This window comes from Martes martes (genome assembly GCF_963455335.1).
Source record: "Martes martes genome assembly, chromosome: 13".
In the NCBI taxonomy this organism is placed as follows: Eukaryota; Metazoa; Chordata; class Mammalia; order Carnivora; family Mustelidae; genus Martes; species Martes martes.
In genome coordinates this window covers 69684071-69705751 of record NC_137901.1, presented here as the reverse complement: position 1 = coordinate 69705751, position 21681 = coordinate 69684071, and the positions used below count along the sequence as shown (strand labels likewise).

Sequence of the window (21681 nt, the reverse complement as noted above, 5' to 3'; positions counted from 1 at the left end):
GGCCAGGTGCGGCCGCCAGCCTGGCCCATCCCCCGGTGCTGCGGCCAATAGGCAGCCGGCCACGGCCCCCTCCCGGCCCCTCCGCGCCCGCCTGGGACGCACAGAAGCCGCATTCAGCGTCCCCGCGCGCAGCGCTGCGCCCCCGCCGCCGGCTCAACAAGGCGCGTTTGTCTCGGGAGCGCCAACAGGGCCATTGTCCCACCGCTGGACCCTGAGGCTCGGCTGAGCTCCGGCCCGGAAGGGGATTCGAGGGTGCCTGGGAAACGGGGTGGCGTGGTGCTGGTGATGAGGGCAGCCCAGCTCTGGGCAAAGGGAAGTGGCTAGACTAGTCGCTGAGCCTTTACTGGGGTCTCTGGAATCCTAAATATCCAACATAAGGTACGGCCTCCTGCTCAAGTAACTGCGAGTTGGGGACAGACGTTTTGGGGTCTAAAATGTGGATGGGGGGCAGGATTCCTTGAGGGAAGCTCAGGTAAGGGACCCATCTCCAACCAGTCTGGCCACTAGGAGATCTCCGCTGACCCCACCTCTCCAGGGTGTCCACAAGCGGTGAGCACAGCGCCATTCAGATGCAGTTGCCCCAACCATGATCCACCTTCTTTCAGTCCCCAGCTTCCCTCCTCACCGCAGAGGAGGACCAAGGATAGGAACTCCTGCCCACCTGGGCTGGGAATGCACAGCTCCAGCTGTGGGCATTGCAAAACCTGCTGGCCACTTGGTGGGGCATGGGCTGCGGAAGAGCCCTGCTGCCCCCGCCATAACTGGGAGATGCTGGAATGGGGAAAATTCCACATCCGCATGGCTGCCAGGGATTTTCCTGGATCCAATTGGCTCACCCTCCAGCCTTGCCTCAGCACCCTTGCCATGGCCCCTTTGATGCACATGTACCCAGGCAGGCCCAAGTTATTCCCTAGGGGCAGGCTTTGGCCCCAAAGGCCCTGATCCCATCCCTGCCCCTGGAAGCACATCCACCAGCCCCACCCTCACGACTGTGCAAGAGCATAGCACAACCCTCTCCACCCACAGCAGGGCCTGGCCAAGACAGGGGCCCTGGGTTCTCTGCTCTCCTGCCAGAGCCTGCCCAAACTCTCTCCCACCCCTGTCCGGACCCTCCTCCCCCAGGCAGGCCTGCAGCCACTGCCCAAAAAACTACAGAGCCTGGGCACAGTTGAGGGGTACAGGGCCAATGCCCTCAGGTGCCTAGACTGGGGGCACATGGAACCCAGTTCCAAACCCACATTCCACCACCCTGGCCCCTGCTCCTGAGAGCCCTCAGCACCCTGAGGGGGCTATTCAGAAATTCCCTGCCTGATCTGGGAGGGGCTGAGTGACCATCCCAAGCTCTGGTTTCTGGCCCCAGCTCTGCCGTGAGGCACTGGCCCTCTGGGCAAAGGCAGGTCTCTCCAGGCCTGAGCAAGAGCACTGTCAGGGGTAGAAGGGAAGCTGCAACGACGGCCCAGCAAGGGTCACGAGTCAGACTGCATGCAACACCCACAGGGGGTTACTGGACAGTTCTGCCCATGAGCCTACAACGTAAAGCTAAGTACCCACGACTCAAGCCACACAGAGCTCTCAGGTACTGGCTTCCCCGTCCTGGGCTCACTCTAGCAGCCAGTTACCACAATCACAGCTGGTGTTTAGAGTACCTTCCTTCCCAGACACCTGGCCCTACGGAGTCTGCACAACACTATCACTGAACCCTCCTCCCCCACCCCCCCAGAGACGCTCCAGAACTTCTACCCCTAATTTACACAGGAGGAAGCAATGTTCACAGAGGAAGAACACCTGGGCTGGAATGTGAGCCAAGGGCAGACTCCACTTCACTAGGTGGCCCTTCCTCCAACCCCACGAAGGCTCATGAATACAGAATTCAACTGGTTCTAAAACTCCAGCTGTTTGGTAACAAATGCTTCCCCACCCTCACCCCATCACAGCAGCAGGAGAATCACAGGTCCAATCCTTCAGGGGAGGCGAACACTGCAGGAAGCCAGGAGAAATGGAAGCAGCCCCTGAGGGGCTGCTCAGGCCCCTACAGCACCCCCCACCATGCCACTGACTCCTGGGAGCATCAGGCTGGGCTGCGCACAGAGGCCTCTCCTCTGCCAAGCCACCAGCAGGGAGCTCCATCCAACGGAGGCTGGGGCTCCAGCCAGAGAGCGTGAGAGGAAGCCAGGGCCGGCAGGGGGAGGAAGGGGATGAAAACAGAAGAGACTCTGGTCTGCCACCAAGCCTGGGTCCTCCGGCCTGCCTGTGCCAAGTCCAGCTGCCGCAAGCGGGCCTCGCCCATCCTGAGGCTGCCGCCACTCACACTGGCCTGGCCTTCTTGGCCTTCTTCTGAGACCTCACAGCCTCGTCGTGGGCTTTCCGCTTCTCTGCCAGTTTTTTGGCCTGTGAGGAGGAAAGGGGGATCGAGCTGTGATTGTGGGCTGCTTCTCCTCCTACTCAAGGCTGTCCCTTAAAGGCAGAGCTTCCAGGAAAGTTAAAGAGGCAAATGACCAAGAGGAAAAACAACTATCTAAACAACCTCAGGCAATAAAATAGGCTATTTACCTTTGCTTTCAGGGCTCTATGATTTAATGCGCCCATAACAAGTTAGGAGGATCCCAGGCTCCTAGAGCTAGAAGCAACTGCCCCGTTTACCTTCCTCCTTGGGAAAGCTGAGTGCCAATCACCTTCACCGGGCTGCAGAGGGAAGTCTTTCCCCTGGGGCGCATTTGGAAATATCTACTACAAAACACACATGGGCCTTTCAACCTGGCCAAATACATGCCTGTGAATGGACCCTGCAGGGACTTCAGAGGAGGCAGGGCTGCGCTCAAGGGTGTTTTCTAAGAATGCCTCAAAACGAAAAACAAACTGATTCTATCTAGAGAACAGATCACTTGTATGAGGTCATAGCAAGAAATTCACCCTATGATTAAATGAAAAACACCTTCTAAAACCACCCGTATGTAGCATGATAGTTCCAAAACCCTGTGTTATTACACACACAGAAGAAACTGGGGCGCTATTACCACAGATCACCCCAGAAGCAGGACTGTGAGCCACTCCCACATCATTGATTACAGAGTTCTGGTGTGCAAAGAACTTCAAAAAAAAATTTTTTTTTTAACAATGAGCATCTCTGGCTTTGTGAACAAGAGGAAACAAAATATAAACCTAACCCAGACCTCCCACAGTCCCTCCTGCTTTATGCATATCTGTTAAGTGGTCATTTGCGAAAGCGGGCCTGGAGTTTGCTGAGCCAGCTCTGTCCCCAGACGCCAATAAACTCAGAAAGAGCTGGGTGTCAGAAGGAAACTGAAGCTCTGAAGAAAGCCCAGGCACAAGCTGCTGACACCAAGATGCCCACACAGGCCTGCATGGGGGCCCAAGGGGCTGGGCCGGGCCAGACCAGCAACCTCAGAAAAAATCTAAGAAAGGACCCGGAGTCTGCGCAGAGGACAGCCAGCTGGCCCCCAAGTTCACCTGGGAGTCTCGGGCAGGTGACAGGGACTCACCTCTCGGATTTTGCGCCTCTTGCCAAACATGATCTTGTTATAAAGGTACTTCTCCCGCTTCTTCATCATCATGATGGCCAGGCGCTTGGCTTCATTCTCCTCCTCCTGCGCCAGCCTCTCCTTGTCCTCCAGCTTCACGGTGCCTTCCATCACTCTGGGTTTCTGGGGACACAGGGCGGACACTTGTGGATGCTGGGTCCCCCACCCCCACTGGTCCCCTGGTTCTTGCTATTCTGGGCCAGGGCTGGCACCAAAGATGGCCAGTGGGGCACCCCCCAGCAGCTTCCCAGTACCTTCCCCTCCAGCCTCTGCTCCTCCAGGGCTGTCAGCCGGGCCTCTTCTTCCTTTTCTGAACCAGCCTCTGCATCTTCTTCCTCCTCCTCTTCATCTTCTCCCCCTTCATCACCATCACCATCATTGTCTTCCTCCTCATCCTCTTCAGATTCATCCATATTTCCTATGAAAGGGCAGTGACTTCTGAAAGCCCTGGGAGCCTCCTCTTCTTGCAGGCCGAGCACTTGGGCCCAGGCACCATACTCTTCAGCCACGAAGACGTTCCAAAGAGGGTGCAGGGCTGTCCCAACTGTGACTCCCCCTGGCACCTCTCCATACAGCCCCAGCTGGCTTCTGAGGAAACTCCAGGCCCCCAATCCCGAGCTCTGCCACCTCCTACATAAATACCCACAACAACAACAACAACAACAACAAAAATACCCACAACAACTTCCAGACCACTCCTGCTCAGTTACTCTGAACATCAAGGAACAGCCGACTGTAGGACACACGTGTTCCCTCTCCTAAGCCTGACTGTCCCATTCTCAGGAGCTTGCCACTTCTGCAGCTAAGGAGGGAAACAAGGTGAGGCCAAAGCCAGCCCAGAGAAACCCACCCATGCCATCGCCTGGCCCACTCACCTGGGTGCTCCCCCCGCTGCAGGGCCAGCAGCTTCAGCTTCTCGGGAGGGACGTAATCTCCCTCCTTCTCCGACACGAAGGGCGAGAGGTGTGGAGGCAGCTGCACTCCGGGGAAGTAGTCTGCCACGGGGAGGAGGAGCCTCGCATTCACACAGTCAAACACCCACTGGGGCTGCACGTAGTACCTGGCGGCAGAGACAGGTCATAGAAGCAACCAGATCCCCCCGCCTCTGGGGTTAGAGACAGACCTTTGCCCCCGCCCTCCCCAGAAATCCAAACAGACAGAAGATGATAAGAGCCCTGGGGATCTACCTGCCGATAACAGGTGTCTGCTGCCCAGGCCGGTCGACAATCTGGTGGGTGATGCAGGAGTCTGTGACGTCATATGTGGCCCCAATGCAGAGAGACTGGTCCCAGGACACATCCCCACCGAAGCTCCTACAGGCATAGGGGGAGAGCACAGGAGTATCCAGCATGAAGCTCACCCTCCTAGGACATACCCATTCCCTCCCCAACACCAGGATCTCCCCACGTGCTGGTGCTGGACGCTCCCTACGCCCACCCTGGTGATTCTGCACCACAGCCCTGAGGGGTGCGTGCTGTCACCATCCTGTGTTACTGCGGGGCATCTGGGACGGGCCCCAGCCCAGAGCAGGGCACAGCCAGGGCCATCAGCCTCCCACCTGATGACGAAAGCCAGGGCCTCGCGGGGCACCTCACGGTTCAAGAAAAACTTCAGGCCCTCAAAGAGTTTCTTGTGCTTTTCCTGTGCCTCCAGCTCCTTCCTGTGGTCCTCCTCCTGTGCTGTCATCTCCTGCCATGAAAGAGGCCGTGGTGCCATCAGGCCTGCCCACACCCGCACTATAGGGCAGCAGGCGGAGATGTCCCCCAGCTTCCACCCAGAGCGCTCAGTCCCAGCACGCACCCCCAACCCCCGGCATGCAGTCCTTACCCCATCAGTAGGAAACTCATCCACTTCAGCCTCCTCCTCCGCAGGCACCACCACGCGGGCCAGACTGTTACCCAGGGCTGCCAGTTGCTATAGGAAAGAAGCAGGGCCACTGCTTACAAATAGGAGGTCTTGCCTGGGGGCATGGTCAGTGGCGGGGTGGGGGTAGCAGGAGCAATGACAGTTCTGGGACATCAGTGGGCTTGGGTTCCAAGGGCAAGCCCCGAGCCCACCCATCTAGCCATGCATACCCACACCACCAGGCCAGTGACCACCCTTCTAGGAGGACACAGGGCCAGTGCTCTGGAAGCTTCTCTCACCTCCATAGAGCTCTCGGAGTCCAACGCATAGGTGTCCTCACTGGTCTTCGCCTCTGTGTAGGCCTGCCCCTCCAGCTGGGAGGCAAGGAGAAGGTCAGAGGGAGAGGATGCCAGAGCCCCCTCTCTCTGTGTGGGCAGCAGGGCCGTGGCCCCTGCACACTGAGAAGAACCTGGGCTGGGCTGGGGCCCTACCTTGGGCGGGTAGTGCAGGTTGAGTGACTGGTAGAGGCGGAAGTTGACGAAGCCCAGCAGTGTGGTGTAGAACTCAGTGAAGGTGGCCATGACCCTGTAGTCAACATCTGTAGGGTGCTGCGAGACACAGGTGACCCGTTGGCAATGCAGTTGCAGGTAGAGGGGAAAGATGGCACTGGCAAGCCCCACGGGAGGTGACTCCAGCCCGCCCAAGGCTCCTCCATGGTGGCCCTGCCTTCAGAGCCCTGCCCCATGAGAAGGGGCTCTGTGGCGTGTCCCACCACAAGCACTCTGGGGGAAGCACTGGACAGGGTTCCCCAGTGTTAGGGGCATCCTGAGGCCAGAGCCAAATCCCTAAGCCATAAAGAGGAAGATGAAAGGGACTGGCTGGAGCTCCCTCGTCCCTGCCCCAGCTCTCACTCATCCTCCAAGTCGCGGCTCAAACCAGACCTCGGTCACAGAGGTGGCCTTCCACCGCCAGCCTGGCCAGAGCTCATCCTTCGCCATGAGTCATCCCACAGTCTTCATTTAACATCTTCTCCTGGGCTCGCCTGCTAGCCTCCCCGTGCCTAGCTCCATTGCCACCCCAGCTGGGAGAGTTGGCCCTCCAACAGTCTGTCGGCCTGGGTGGGTAGAACTCAGCACCCTCACACCTTGGCAGGAGCCTTGGAATGAACACTCAATTCAGGGCCCAGGCCAAGGCCCAAGCCAGAGACAAACGCACAACCCGAGGACCCAGGACAGGATGGGACAGCTGCCTGACTTGGCCCCAGGAAGCTCTGGAGAAATGGCAGGAGAAAAGCTGCCTGCTTGGGGCAAAAGCACATGGCTACCCTTGAGAGCTGCCAACCCGGCAAGTACGGGGCATGACAGGGTTCATCTCTGCCCTTGAGGAGTTGATAAAGCAAAATAGGGGAAGGATCTGAGTGCCAGACAAAGTGTCTCAACTCTTGAGCAACACTGCCCCCACAACCAGGGAGGCGAGCCCAGCCCTGCTGACCACCCAGGAGCTGGATGGCAGAATATGCTGAATAATGTCAAAACCGGTAGTGATCATAACATCCCCTTCATGCCACACATGCCCATGACCTTGAGCTGTTTCTCTATTCTGCCATCAGGCAGTGTGAGGGTACAGGGACCAAGACGTACTCCACCCGTGCTCCCACTCACACCTCCATCCTTCCAAGAACATCTACTAGGGAAGCATCTGAGGACTAACTCCGTAACTCCATTTTCCACAGCACAGCGCTGAGCAGGGTCCCATTGCTGCCCCCCTCCCCACCCACCCCACTACTTGCCTGGGTCCTACTTTGAGGAGCCCAGCACTAGCCACTCAGGGGAAGACGGTACATGAGGGCCTCAGTAATGACCCAGGACCGGTCCCCCATCCTCCGGCTGAGAGGAAGTAGTGGCAGTGAGCTGGCCAGGGAGGAAGGAGGAACAGTGGCCTGTTCCCTTCCCCCAGGGCCAGCTGTGTGGAGGCTGGCCTCTACAGGGCCCTATTCACCACCAGGAGAACATACAAAGACCAGTCTGAGCAGCATGGGGGTGGCACATCAGAGAGAAGGAAAAAGAGGGAGGGCTAGAGAGGAAGGAGGCATGGCAAGAAGATAGGAAGGAAGGAGGAGGAGGGGAGGGACAGGATGGGGAAGAGGGAGGGGCCACAGGCTCTGGCACACATATGGGCCCTGGAGAGTGGGAAGAGAAGACTGCTGAAGGCCAAGGCGCCTCTCACCCATGGACTGCAGCCTGCCCCCAGACAGCTCCGCTACCCTGCAGTCAGAGTGGGTTCCAGCCTTGGACCCCTGCTAGCCCAGAGCAAAGGGGAGGGGCCCAGAGCAAAGGGGAGGGGCCCAGATCCCCGGCTTGCCCTGCAGCACCTGCTAACCTGGTCAGCAAACAGACTGTCCAGCCAGGCTGGCACACCTGCTGCTCAAGGCACAGGCAGGAGACCCGGCCAGACACAGGCCCAGAGAACGACAAGTCCAGCAGAAGGAGAGCCTGGCTGAGACCATGCGGGGGACCAGAGGTTAATGCTGCCCCCTAAGGAGGCAAAAGCAGGATTTCTCTCTGTGAATCCCTGCCCAAAATACCCAGTCTAAACCAAGATAAACAGGAAGTAGTGTCTTGTGCTAAAAACGTCTCATGTCCTCATCCTCCCCCACCTCACTCAGTGCTCCACAGCCCTGGGTAGGAGTCAGGAGAAGCTGAGGGGTTAAGCAGAGCAGCCTGGCCAAGGTCTGGCAGCCACTAGCGGCAGAGCGGGACGATGATCCCATGGCTCTGAAGGCAGGGCTGGGCTCGGCTACTTCCCGAGCTTTGGCGGCTGCTCACTGGCCACACGGCACTCCCAAAGGGCCTAGCGCCAGGCACTTTACGAGATTTTTTTTTTTTCCTTACATCCTCAGGACAAGACTTAGCAAGCGGAAAAACATCATCCATGAACTGAGGCACAGAAAGAGGCAGGAACATGTCCAAGGTCACCCAGTGGGGGAGGACTGCACATAGGCAGGCTCCAGCTGTCATTACAACACTGTGCAGGACATCCCTCACCCCCACACGATACCCCTGCTGCACTTGGAAACTCAGCACAAGCTGGACTGTAAAAGACAACAAAATCCCCCCTCTGCCCAAGTCCTGATGTCTGTTAGGAGCCAGAGAATGAGCAACACCCCAGCACAAGCCCCTGCCTGCCCCACAGGTGTACTCACATCGTGGGAGAAGGCATAGGGTGTGATCCACACGATGGGCTGCCCCAGTACCTCAGCCTGGTAGTAAATGCCTTTGATGGACAGGAAGACCTGGGGGGAGGGCACGGTAGGGTGAAAAGCACTGGGAGGCACAGCAGGGAGAAGACCGGCAACCCCTCCCACAGGTGGCCCCAGGCATACCTTGCGCAGAGCACGGGCGGCAATGACATAGTGTAGGAACTCCACAGTAAGCCGGCGGCACAGCTGAATGGTCTGCACGTGGCACTTGCCAGTCCGTGGGAAGGTGGAGAAGAGGAAACACATGGAGAGGGCATCATCCAGGTCCCGCAGAGCATCTATGAATGTGGGGTACCTGCAGGCCCAGGAGAGCGGTGCTCACAGGCTTGGGCAGCCTGGGCTCGGGGGGTGGGGGGGCTGGATTCCTCTTCTGCTCTGTCAGTCACCCCCAGAGGCCCCATTCCCAAGCAGGTCTTGCCACTCCCATCTCCTGATCACAAAGTTGGGCAATGCCCAGGGGCCTGGCAGCGGCAGCTTCCCCATAGCCTTGGAGAAAGCATGGAATGAGGCCAGGCCCACTTAGCTCTGAGGATCAGAGAAATCCCAAAGGGGGTCCTGAACAGTCACTGCCCACCAAGGACTCAGCCGGGACCCACTTCTATTTGTGGTCAAAGAGAGTGGACCGAATCTATTTTTCAAGGTGGGAAGTGCAGTTCAAAGCAAATATAGCTGAATGTACAAAACCGAAAACAGAAAAACATGACGCTGCCCTAGTGCATGATGGTGGAAAATGGGGGCCGGCCTGCACTCAGCAGCACTCACGGCTTGGCCTGGCCACAGGTCACCAGAGTGAGTTATGTCTCGTCCCTCCTCACCCGGCCCTCGGTCTGGTTTGCAGGAGCAACTGGAACCAAATGCTAAAAATGTTGGAATTTTTTCAGTACTGGGCCAGGAAAAGTCAGAGCAAAAAAGCGCTTCCAGGAATCCTGTGACAAATTAAGAAGCTGACGAGAACATGCCATCCTTGGCAGGATCCACTACTGCGTGGCTGCCCTGCTGAGGGACGGAGGCCTGGGTCATGGAGAGGACACTGGAGTATGTGTAATGACACCTGGATTCCCGTCCCAGCTGTGACCCAGGATGAGTCCCTGGGCCTCACCCAACTCCAGTGATTTCATTTGGAAAATGACACTGTTGGACCAGACTGTTGGTTTAAAACTGGGCTCCTGTAGCTCCTTGGAAACGCCTAGGGACAAGTGGTCAGACAGGGCCTCAGGGCTCCCTCCCCTAGCCAGAGCGGCTGTCAGAGCCTCTGAACCCAAACTGCCTTCCAGGAAGCTTTCTTTCACAGAAAGCATTCTGCTGCTTCAAAAAGGGACTCTGAAAGCCATGAGACCAGAAACGGCCACAGTCATTCCAGCCCCACGTGGCGTCACTCCCTGCAGTGCGCCAGGAGGAACCTGCCAGTCTTCAGAGCACACCGAGAAGAAAGGCCGCAGGGACCTCTCCAAAGCCAACAGGAGGGGCATCTGGTTTTCTGGTGTGCAGGCAGAAACTTCAACTGGCCCCTTCTGGTGTCTCCTAAGTGTCCTCTCTCTGCACCTCACGCACAAACACACTTAACCTGGCCAGAACCTTTGTAGGAACAGCACCAACTGTTTCTGAGACACCAGCTTTTTTTTAGGCAATGGCAAAGGAGATCAGGGCGGGGGAGGGGGGTGGATTTGGAACTCCATAACCACACTGCCACCTGGTGTGGGCATGAATCCAGATACTTGGCTTCTTCCTAGTCCAAGTTTTGCATTTGCTCCACATGACAGCTGTGTGTCACAGGCAGGACAGGAGCTATTGTCTCTCTCTGAGAGGAGGACGTGTTCAGAGCAGGAACTGTTCTCAGGCCACCCAACTTGCAGGCTGCAGAGCTGTGGTGAGGACACCCCATGTTGGGCTCCTAGGCCAGGGCTCTCTCTGTGCTAGCCCAAAGCTGGCCTGACTCAGTGACGCCAAGTCCATCCAGCCCAGAGTGACTGTTCCCAGGCCGTCAGCCCCCAAGGGAAGATGACGTTTATTAGCCCAGGGTTTCTGAACCTTACCACCACTGACAATTTGGGCCAAGCTGTTCTGTGTGACAGGGACTGTTTTATCCACTGTAGGGTGTTTAGCAGCTTCCCTGGTCTTTACCCACTAAACACCAGTAGGACTCCTTCCCCTGCCCCACATCCAAGTCATGAGAAGCGCAAGTATCTGCAGACATTTCCTTATGTCTTCTGGGGACCAATTCTGCTACTGGTTAAGAACCATAGCCTTAGCCGATGGATGAGTGAGACTATTGAGAAGGCTGGGAAAGAACACTTAAGATTAGGGTGTGTGGGTGGCTCAGTCAATTAAGTGTCTGCCTTCGGTTCAGGTCATGCTCCCAGGGTCCTGGGATTGAGCCCTGCATCAGGCTCTCTGCTCAGTGGGGAGCCTGCTTCTCCCTGTCCCTCTGCCTGCTGCTCCCCCTGCTGTTCCCTGTCAAATCAATAAATAAAATCTTGGTTAAAAAAAAAAAAAAAAAAGATCAGAAGCACCCAGCCATGCCTGCCATGTCTGCCCCACGTGCCTGAGGCGCAATCCCAGAACTCTGGCTCTTAATAACCACAGGGCCTTTGCATCTGTGATTCCCATCACTTGAACCATACTTCCCTTGGCTAGCTCAAACGCCTACGCCTAGACACCTACTCTGATAAACCCATAGGTAACATATGTCCCCCAGGTCCCTTCATGCAGTTAGCATCCCACATGGTACTTGCTGTGACTTGCAATCATTCTAACAATTCGTGGTTTTTTTGGTCTGCTTCCTCCAAAAGGCTACCAGCAACTTGAGCAGGGTCCTGGTGCTAGGATTGAGTCCCCAACTCACCGCTCCTTGACAATGTGGTCAAGTTTGTAGTTGGGCTTGTTGTCCTTCAGACGCTCCACAGTGTTCCACTCACTCTTCCCATAGGCCTTCCGGAGCTTCCGGACGAACACCTGGGAGAGAGGAAGAGATCACTGACGCTGGGGCCAAGGGCTCCTGGAGACCCTTCTTCCACCAAAGAGGGACACATGGGGCGGGAGGACTCTCAGGACCTCCTGAAGCTGACCACAGCTGTCTGATTATGCCAGCTGATGCCCTCAGCCTGGGATGTATAAAACAGTGAACTCCCAAAAACATCCCAACTGGCCCACACAGATGAGCAGACCCAGCCCTCTGCAGCCCTGTGATGGATGACCAGAGATGACCACTCTGATGTGCTGACTCCACCACATGAAACATGAAAACATCATGTTTTCAGCCCTATTTTCCAACTGAGCCCAAGGGACCTACTCGCAAGGCAGCACAGGGCCAGGAAAGCTGGCCTTCATTCGGAGCACCAGTCTGTGTGGACATGAAACAAGCCACGGGTCCATGCGTGGGGCCAGGTCATGCAGGAAAATGCAGCTGAAGCCAGGCATGGGCCCACAAGGTCCTCCAAACCAACTTATGTCTTCCCTGTAAGTACTTTCGGCCAGACCTGCCTCTGGTGCTCTTCAGAGGCTCCAAGGCTGCTGAAGAGCCAAGACAGCCATTTCCCACAATGGGCCCACTTCCAATGCAGTGGGTTTAAGTAGTTTTTGTTTGTTTGTTTGTTTGTTTTTAAAGACCCACGTCAGCCTGGTGTCACACAGGCCAGGACTTTTTTTTTTTTTTTTAAGATTTTACTTATTTATTTGACAGACAGAGATCACAAGTAGAGAGAGAGGAGGAAGCAGGCTTCCCGCTGAGCAGAGAGCCCGATGCAGGGCTCGATCCCAGGACCCCGAGATCATGACCTGAGCCGAAGGCAGAGGCTTTAACCCATTGAGCCACCCAGGCGCTCCTAAGTAGTTTAAAAAAAAAAAAAAAAAAAAAAACCAGCAGCAAAACAGAGCCAGCCACCCACCCCCTGGATTTGGATATTCCAAGGGCCAGCATCTGGGGCTGGCCAGTCTCCTGTGGCCACCAGGTGGCGCCTAGCTCCTCCCAGCCCAGAGCTCAGCTGGGTCCCGTGGCTCCACACAGGCTTCAGTAACAGCAGTCTACTTTCAATGATCAGCATTTGGTCCAAAGAGGTCTGTTTTCCCTATGGTACTTAAGCAGTGAACGGTTTCCATTTATGGAATGGAAAGCCTGGTCTCCTGGAAGCGATTCCAGAAAGAATTTGAAAAGGTGCAGTTTCTCTGGGCATGGAAGAATACACCAGAGTCCCTGAACTAGTACCATCTTTGCTTCAAGGGCAACACATTTATTCTCCAGAAGATCCAGGCCAAAGGTACAGCAGGTAAAGCGTGAATCATTTGCCAGGTTCTGTGCAAATGATTTCCCCATGTGATCTCAGTTAATCCTCAAGACATTCTTTTGAGGTAGAATTACCTCACCCTTCTTGCTCAGAAAGGTTAAACACTCTGCCCGAGGTCACAGCTGGTGGGTCACAGAGCAGTGACGGACGCCATCCAGACCCCAGAGCCCCGGCCTCACCTTGTATTCCCGGAACTTGTTGACGATGGGTTCATGGAGGAGGAACTTGATGTCTTTAAGAAGGTAAAAAGTTCGGGCCGCTGTGGAGCCCTTATTAACCTTCTTCTTATGTTTGGGCTCATGGGGATAAATGCCCTTCAAGATGCACAGCCGCCTGGAAGACAAAGGCCATTCCTTCTGTCAGTAAACTCTCTGAGCACTGGCCACATCAGGCCTGCAAAACAGCAGGGAACGGGGAAAACAGGGGCCCCACCCTTGGAGAATTCATGTCCCTGTGCAGGACCTGATCATCACAAGTCCTCAAAAATCACCTAATGTACACTGTCACACATACCAGAAAGGAAATAATCAGGATGCTGACAGGGGCCAGATGGCAAGTACCCTTTTAAGCAAAGGGAGTCAGAAAAGGCCTTGCTGAGAAACTGACATTTCAGCCATATAAAAGATAGAGGGGAAAGCATTCTAGAAGGACTGAGGCTGTAAGAATGGAAAGTGCTGGGTGACCAAAAGTGGGCCACAGAGCAGGGCCCAGAGGCTGTGGAAAACTACACATCTGACTCTACGAGGAGCTGAGAGCCCCTGGCTGCAGGATCAGGAGTCTGTTCTGCCAAAAGGGAGGGGACGGGTGACAAAGACCCAGCCAGAGAGCAGCAATGCAAGGTAGCAGTGGGCCCATTCTGATGACCCAGCGTGACATGACCATTCTCCAGCTTCCCCACAGACCCACCCCTGGCAAAGCACAGCTCATTAAAGCAAAGCCAGACTAGGGCTATCAGAATTCTAGACAGAGCTTGTGGCAGTGTAGCTAAGACACCGATACAGCTGAGTTTTCACCATCACTGAGTGTGACTTACCACCCAGGCACCTCCCTGCGGTTCCCCTATTCCTCTTCTCTCCACCCTTACCTGAAGTCAGCCAGGCTCAGCTGCAGCTTCTTCCGGGCTTTGTTTCGCGTGATGTAGTTGGTGGCAGAGCCTCGTTCATACTAGGGGAGGGAAAAAAACCAACTGATCATTAGCACTGATTGCAGTGATGACATCAATCTCTGGGCATGCCTCAGGCCAGAGGCAACAATCACTGTGGACAAGTAGCCAAGAGGCTTCTGGAATAGGAAATGCTATAGAGAGGAAGTCCACCTGCCTGAATAAGCTCTGTTGCACTGTCCTTGCAGTAATCAGTGTAAAGGACACACACATCTGCACGACGCTGGAGACCAAAAGGTTGCTATGGATCAGGTGCTAAGCCAAGCACTTGGGAGTGGCTCTAAGTACTGGCCTTTATGATCAGTGATTTCCACACATTATTTCATTTAATCCTCACAACACCGTGGCATGGGTGCCATTAAAATTTATTTTACTGAGAATAAACAGGCCCAGTGAAATAACCTATCCGGGTCACATAGCTTTTAAGGGCTGCGATTCAAACTCAGGTTGGAATCCTGTGCCTCAGTGCCTAATCCCCTAAGCCAGTTTTTTCAACGTTTTCATTGTAACCAACCCCTACCACCAGAAGCCTTTTTAAACTGTCTCCCCCCTTAGTTGTCCCCTCTCACAGCCCCATGAAATGTTACTACAGACATACCAAAGATCTGTTATGTAATGTGGTCTTTCTGATTTGTTTTAAAAATTGTGTTTATTTACTTGAGAGAGAAAGAGAGAGAGCAAGCTCTCAAGGTGCAGAGGAAGGGCATCTCCAGCAGAGTCCTCGCTGAGTGCAGATCCCTGATGACCTGAGATCACAACCTGAGCTGGAAGTCAAGAGTCAGAAGTTTAATCAACTGAGCTACCCAGGCACCCCTGTAAGATGGTTTTTTTTTTTTTTTAAGATTTTATTTATTTATTTGACAGACAGAGATCACAAGTAGGCAGAGGGAGAGGCAGGCAGAGAGAGAAGGGGAAGCAGGCTCCCCGATGAGCAGAGAGCCTGATGCGGGGCTCGATCCTAGGACCCTCGGATCATGACCAGAGCAGAAGGCAGAGGCTTAACCCACTGAGCCACCCAGGTGCCCCTGTAATATGGTCTTTTAAAGGGCCACAAATTATTGAAATATCTAAGACCCCTTCAAAAGAAAGTCAACAAAACCAAGAGACAACCAACAGAGTTGAGAGAAGATATTTGCAAATAACGTATCAGATAAAGGACCAGTATCCAAAATCTATAAAGAACTTATCAAATTTAACACCCGAAGAACAAATAATCCAATCAAGAAATGTGCAGAAGACATGAACAGACATTTCTGCAAAGAAGACATCCAGATGGCCAACAGACACATGAAAAAGTGTTCAACATCACTCAGCATCGAGGAAATACAAATCAAAACCACCTCACACCAGTCAGGATGGATAAAATCAACAAGTGAGGAAACAACAGATGTTGGCAAGGGTGCAGAGAAAGGGGAACCCTCCAACACTGTTTGGTGGGAATGCAAGCTGGTGCAACCACTCACTCTGGAAAACAGTATGGAGGTTCCTGAAAAAGCTGAAAATAGAGCTACCCTACGACCCAGTAATTGCACTACTGGGTATTTACCCCAAAGACACAAATGTACTGATCCGAAGGGGCACCTGCACCCCAATGTTTATAGCAACAATGTTCACAATAGCCAAACTACAGAAAAACCCTAGATGTCCATGGACAGATGAATGGATAAAGAAGATGTGGTATATAAATGAAATATCACACAACATTCAAAAAATGGGATCTTGCCATTTGCAACGCCATGGATGGAACTAGAGGGTATTATGCTAAGCAAAATAAGTCAATCAGAGCAAAGCAATTATCATATGATCTCACTGATATGTGGACTGTGAGAAACAAGGGAGAGGATCATAAAGGAAGAGGAAAAAATGAAAAAAGACAAAACCAGAGACGGAGACAAACCATAAGAGACTCTTAATCTCAGGAAAAAAACTGACAGTTGGAGGGGTCAGGGGTGAGAGGGATGGAGTGGCTGGATGATGGACATTGCCGAGAGTGTATGCTATGGTGAGCTCTGTGAATTGTGTAAGACTGATGAATCACAGACCTGTACCCCTGTAACAAATAATGCATTGTATGTTAATAAAAAATAAATTAATTAGGGGCACCTGGGTGGCTCAGTTCCTAAGCGGCTGCCTTCAGCTTGGGTCATGATCCCAGGGACCTGGGATTGAGCCCTGCATCGGACTCCCCGCTTGGTGGGAAGCCTGCTTCTCACTCTCCCATTTCCCCTGCTTGTGTTCTCTCTCTCACTCTGTCTCTCTCTGTCAAATAAATTAATAAAATCTTTTTTTAATTAATTAAAAATAAATAAAAATAAAGGACCACAAATCACTGAAATATCTAAGACCCCTTCAAGTAATTCTTGTGGGTGATACCCAGTTGAGAATGCATGCTCTAAGCCAAAGCCTCTCCCCTCCAGCATTCATTCAAAGGAAAATAAGAGAACCTCTACTACATTCCATGTATTAAGCTAGATGCTACAAGGGCAATGAAGACAGAAGACCTGGTCTCTACCTACCCCCAAGGAGCATACTGTCTGATGCAACCATGTGGATATCTGCAGTGCCAACATGTTGTCTCATGTTCGCATCTCTGTATCAATGATAAAGAGCAGCAGTGCATTGTACCAAGAATGTCCTTTCCAAACAAGATCATTGTCTGCAGTAAGGCAGCAGGGACCTTGATGGCTAGGTCTAGCTCTAAAGAAATAAACCAATAGCCCCTCGAAGAGTATGTTTATGACCCCCACCTTCCGATCACCCTATCACAAAAAATACATCCTTCATTTATTCTTTCCTCCAGAAATTGTCTACTGGGGTTATAGAGATGAGCTTTAGACTGTCTCAGAACCTTGTCTTCATTAAACGTGTTTTCCATTGCTTTACATCACACATATGTCTGTCATCGTGCTTATCCTTTTAAACATCAAGTAGATAAGTAGTTCTCAGCTGGGGTGATTTTACTTCCTGAGTGTGTGTGGAATGGAGGGAAGGCAATTAAGCATTTCGGACTGTTGAGTGCCACTGGCATCTAGCGTGTAAAAAGTTAGGATGCTATTAAATACCCTATGATGTTCAGGACAGTCCTCTCTATGACAAAGGGTTATCTGGCTCGGGACATCTGGGTGGCTCAGTCAGTTAAGCATCTGCCTTCAACTCGGGTCCTGATCCCAGGATCCTGGGGGCTCTGTGCTCAGCAGGGAGACTGCTTCTCCCTCTCTCTCTGCCTGCTGCTCCCCCTGCTTGTGCTCTGTGTTTAAAAAAATAAAAAAAAATAAAAGGCGTTATCTGGCTCAAAACGCTTGTGAAACCCAGCATTAAAAACTGTTGTGATTTGTCTACATAGCTGCATCTGTGCTGCAAGGAAAATTTTTCCATCTTATATCTTTGTAATTCCAAACACTGACACTGGTTGTTCAACACTGTGTTGGCTTAAACATAAACAGGCAACAGAAACTTTCAATCTGAAGGAAACAGGAGACAACTACATCTTCCTCACCTTCATCCAAGGTGATTCTCTATACAGCAACAAGAAATCCTTGAAAAACTGACCATGGTACTTCCCCTTTAGTTGAGACCTACTGCACCTGGAGTAAAATCCAAGTTCCTCCTGGTGGCTCACAACCCTTGCACATCTGGTCCCTGTCTAACCTCAACCTCACCAAAGGCCATTCTTCCCTTGGTTTGGCTATCCCCCAGCCATCCTGATGTCCTCATTTCTTCCACACAGAAAGCTTTTCCCACCTAACGGTCTTGACACTGCGTGTCCCCTGCCAGGCTTGCTCGCTAAGCACTCCCACGGCCCAGAACCCATTTGGATCTCCTGATCTTTCAGATTTCAGCTTAAATGTCGAGTCAGAGAGATCTTCCAACACAACACTAACTGAAGTAAGTATTCTTTTACATTCCCCACCCTTTCACATCACATTTAACAACATGTGATTGTTTCATTTGGTTGTTTAGAGTCCTTTCCCCGCTAGAAAGCACGGGGAAGGCAGGGACCACACTTGATTGTTTATGTTTTCCTCCCCAGTGTCCAGGGTATGTTCAACAGAGAAGGGATAACAAGTTTTGGAGATCATAAACTTGACATAATGGTAAACTTTACGTAATATTTATTACTGTTTCAATAAACAGTTGTCTTTCGGCCCGGTCTGCATTTAGGGTGAGGCTTGCTTTGGCAACTTCCAACTTTCTTTTACAGCCCTGCTTCAAGATTCTTTCCTGGACTTCATTGGACGAGAACTGCCATCCTCGGACCCCTTCTCATAGCTGTCTCTCATCCCGTTGATCCCAGCCGTTTCTGAACGCCCAAAGGGCCACGCCAGGAAAGGTGCAGTCCCCTGGCACCCTCGTTTCCCCCTCCCTCCGATTCCCCTTCTCCCCAGCACCACCCCTCCCCGGCTCCTGCCCCATTCACCTTTTTCTTCTCCAGGCCTCCCATTGCTCCACGCTCAAGGGTCTACCAGCACCGCGCGGACAGACAGCGCCACTTCCTCCCGCACGTGCCCTGCCTAGGGCCCCGAGGCCCCCACGCCGCGGGCCTGCGCGGGCTGCCCAATGAGGTGCCTGAGGGAGTCTAGGGAAATATTCAGCTTTCCTCTTCGAAATTTACAACGGAACTTTCTGAAAAAAATCACTGAGACCGCTCTTTAGAGTTCTTTCTCATCTCTGGACATATTACAGTTTTAGTATTTAAACAAACGCAGCTATTCAGGCGTTTCTATAGTCATCTGGTGACGATCGCCAGTCTCTATGAGCCCCGTTGCATCTTGGGATGGAGGGTGGCGGAAGGCTTAGCGACTCCGCAGTACCTTCTGGGATGCGGAGGACAGCGACACTCCGAAGTGAGCAAGGGCCGGTGGGTTGTCATCGTAGCGGTTGCTAGGCGCCCCCGGAAAGAGGCGTCTCCTGAGGAAAAGCGGCCGCCAGGGGCGCTTAGTGAGGCTAGGCTGTGTTTCCCTCCGGCTACCTGTGGCTTTCCCTTTGGCTCATTGGCTGTTAGGGGGATAAAGTAGATCAAAAGCAGACTTTTTTCTTCAGAGAATTCTAGTGACCCCAAAGGCCACTTGTATGTTCTGAGCCTTAGCAGTAAATTGAAAAATGACAAAAGGAGAAGCAGAGCTATAGAACTTGTGGTATATTTTAAAGGTACGTTTGGGGGCTCCTGGGTGGTTCAGTGGGTTAAGCCTCTGTCTTCTGCTCAGGTCATGATCTTAGGCTCCTGGGATCGAGCCCCGCATCGGGCTCTCTGCTCAGCAGGGAGCCTGCTTCCGCCTCTCTCTCTGCCTGCTGCTCTGCCTACTTGTGATCTCTGTGTCAAATAAATAAATAAAATCTTAAAAAAATAAATAAAAAAGTAAAGGTACATTTGGCACATTTGAGCTTTTTTTTTTTTTTTAAGATTTTATTTATTTGACAGACAGATCACAAGTAGGCAGAGAGAGAGGAAGAAGCAGGCTCCCTGCCGAGCAGAGAGCCCGATGCGGGGCTCGATCCCAGGAGCCTGCGAGGAAGAAGCAGGCTCCCTGCCGAGCAGAGAGCCCGATGCGGGGCTCGATCCCAGGAGCCTGGGATCATGACCTGAGCCGAAGCAGAGGCTTTAACCCACTGAGCCACCCAGGCGCCCCACATTTGAGCTTTTAATATGTACATATACCGGGGCGCCTGGGTGGCGCAGTGGGTTAAGCCTCTGCCTTCGGCTCAGGTCATGATCCCATCGAGCCCCGCATCCGGCTCTCTGCTCGGCAGGGAGCCTGCTTCCCCCTAGCTCTCTGCCTGCCTCTCTGCCTGCTTGTGATCTCTGTCAAATAAATAAATAAACTCTTTTTTTAAAAATGTACATATACCTTCTGTATTGTGTTTCTCAAAGTCTAATTATAAGGTTTATACAAATATTCAGCACTGCCTTCGGATGGTGTGTGATGTGGAGAACAAAGGCAAAAGAAATAGAAAAAAAATTAAATTTCCTCATAATGTACCTTATAATACCCCATTCACAAGTACTTGGGACAGACACGGTGACAGTCCTCCAGGAACTCAGCTGCCTCAATGTTAATACTTTGCTAAAGCAAAAGGCAACCTTAGCTTGACCTTAGTCGGACCTCCAGGATCCTGTAAGTCTTCTTTAACATATGAAAATCCCTTTGGAAACTTCTTTTTTTTTTTTTTAAGATTTTATTTATTTATTTGACAGACAGAGATCGCAAGTAGGCAGAGAGGCAGGCAGAGAGAGAGGAGGAAGCAGGGTCCCCGCCGAGCAGAGAGCCGGACGCGGGGCTCTATCCCAGGACCCTGGGATCATGACCCAAGCCGAAGGCAGAGGCTTCAACCCACTGAGCCACGCAGGTGCCTGGAAACTTCTTTTATCTCTACAACCGTGCTCCACCCCCCACCCCCACAAAATACATGTTAGCAATTGTCCTCCAAACATATGTCCCACTGATGTACATCTAAAGGGTCTCATGACTAATATTCTACTAGACAGTAGTAAATGACCTCTCAAGGTCCTGGAAACCTTGCTTCCAAATTCTGTACAGACCTAGGCTATCCCTCACCCTCTCCCAATTTGAAAGTATATATAATCAGCCACTCCTCGTGACCCCAGTGCACTCCTTCGGCCCACCGGTCCTGTCCCTATGCTTTAGCAAAATCACCTTTTCTGCAACAATGCAGATGTGAAACATCTCAAGAATTCTTTCTTGGCTGTTCCCTCTGGACGCCAATATCTCACATCATTTTGGTGTTCCAGCATGCAGCCTGAGTCTTCTCATCTGGACTGTGAGCCTCGGTGCGAACTTGGTAAGTAATTTCTCTTTTCTTCCTTTACTTTCATTGCAGGGGCTTTTCAAGGAGTACAGTCTTATTGGAACACTATTATGTCAATTGCTCAGGCTGCGATCTTCTAGCTTGTGGCTGCTCTATGGGAAGGAAAAAGCCTGCCTTTTGGCTGGGAGTTAGTTCCCTGGCTGAAATGGTAATAAGACCCAGAAATTTGATGTCTTGTCTTCATGTCTGTCCTTATACAAAGTTGTCTTTTTGGGGAAGGCTTAGCACAGGAGAGCTACCAAAGTCACTAGGACAGCTGCCAATCTTAAGACTCCTGTGTAAGGTTTCCTCCTCATTGGTCTAATGTGGTCCTCTCCACATCTCTGGTCAAGCCACTTCTGGCCGTGAGACCTCCACTTGGACCTAATCAAAACCAGTACCCACCCAATTGAATTAAAACCCAACCTGCAACATTTCCTAGGAAAGTTAGCTGTAAGGACTACACGTGTTAGAATGTCACTTAGGTCACAATGGATTTCTACCTTAACTGTTTTCTGTCAATGTCCCCTACTAACTACTTAAATTACAGAATTGGATAATTTCCCCTTGTAAAACTTCTCTAGTGTTTTCCATGGGTTGAAAAGGGCAGGTTCTTCGTGGCAAGGTAAGGCATGACATGGCATCTCAGTGCATACACCGGCACCCATTTGTAGTCTAGAATGCCATGGGGAAGCAGGAGGATGCTGGCATCCATCCTATAGGGCATGGTGGTGATCATAGTGATTTGTTCAAGGGACACCTGGAACCATTGATATGTCCTGCGTAGGAGCC

At 52.5% G+C, this 21681-nt stretch overlaps 1 protein-coding gene across 1 annotated transcript; it reads right to left on the bottom strand.

Moving 5' to 3' along the window:
• Positions 1–1875: 1875 nt before the first annotated feature.
• On the bottom strand, positions 1876–18614 carry PES1 (pescadillo ribosomal biogenesis factor 1). Its single transcript, XM_080822051.1, has 15 exons — positions 18503–18614; positions 14008–14087; positions 13103–13256; positions 11486–11595; positions 8767–8938; positions 8587–8676; positions 5876–5992; positions 5684–5758; positions 5367–5453; positions 5098–5228; positions 4727–4852; positions 4415–4599; positions 3794–3957; positions 3501–3662; positions 1876–2388 (listed from the first exon to the last, which is right to left on the bottom strand). Exons 1-15 carry the CDS (start codon positions 18524–18526, stop codon positions 2305–2307), a joined length of 1761 nt encoding a protein of 586 aa, XP_080678177.1. The 5' UTR covers positions 18527–18614; the 3' UTR covers positions 1876–2304.
• Positions 18615–21681: the final 3067 nt, after the last annotated feature.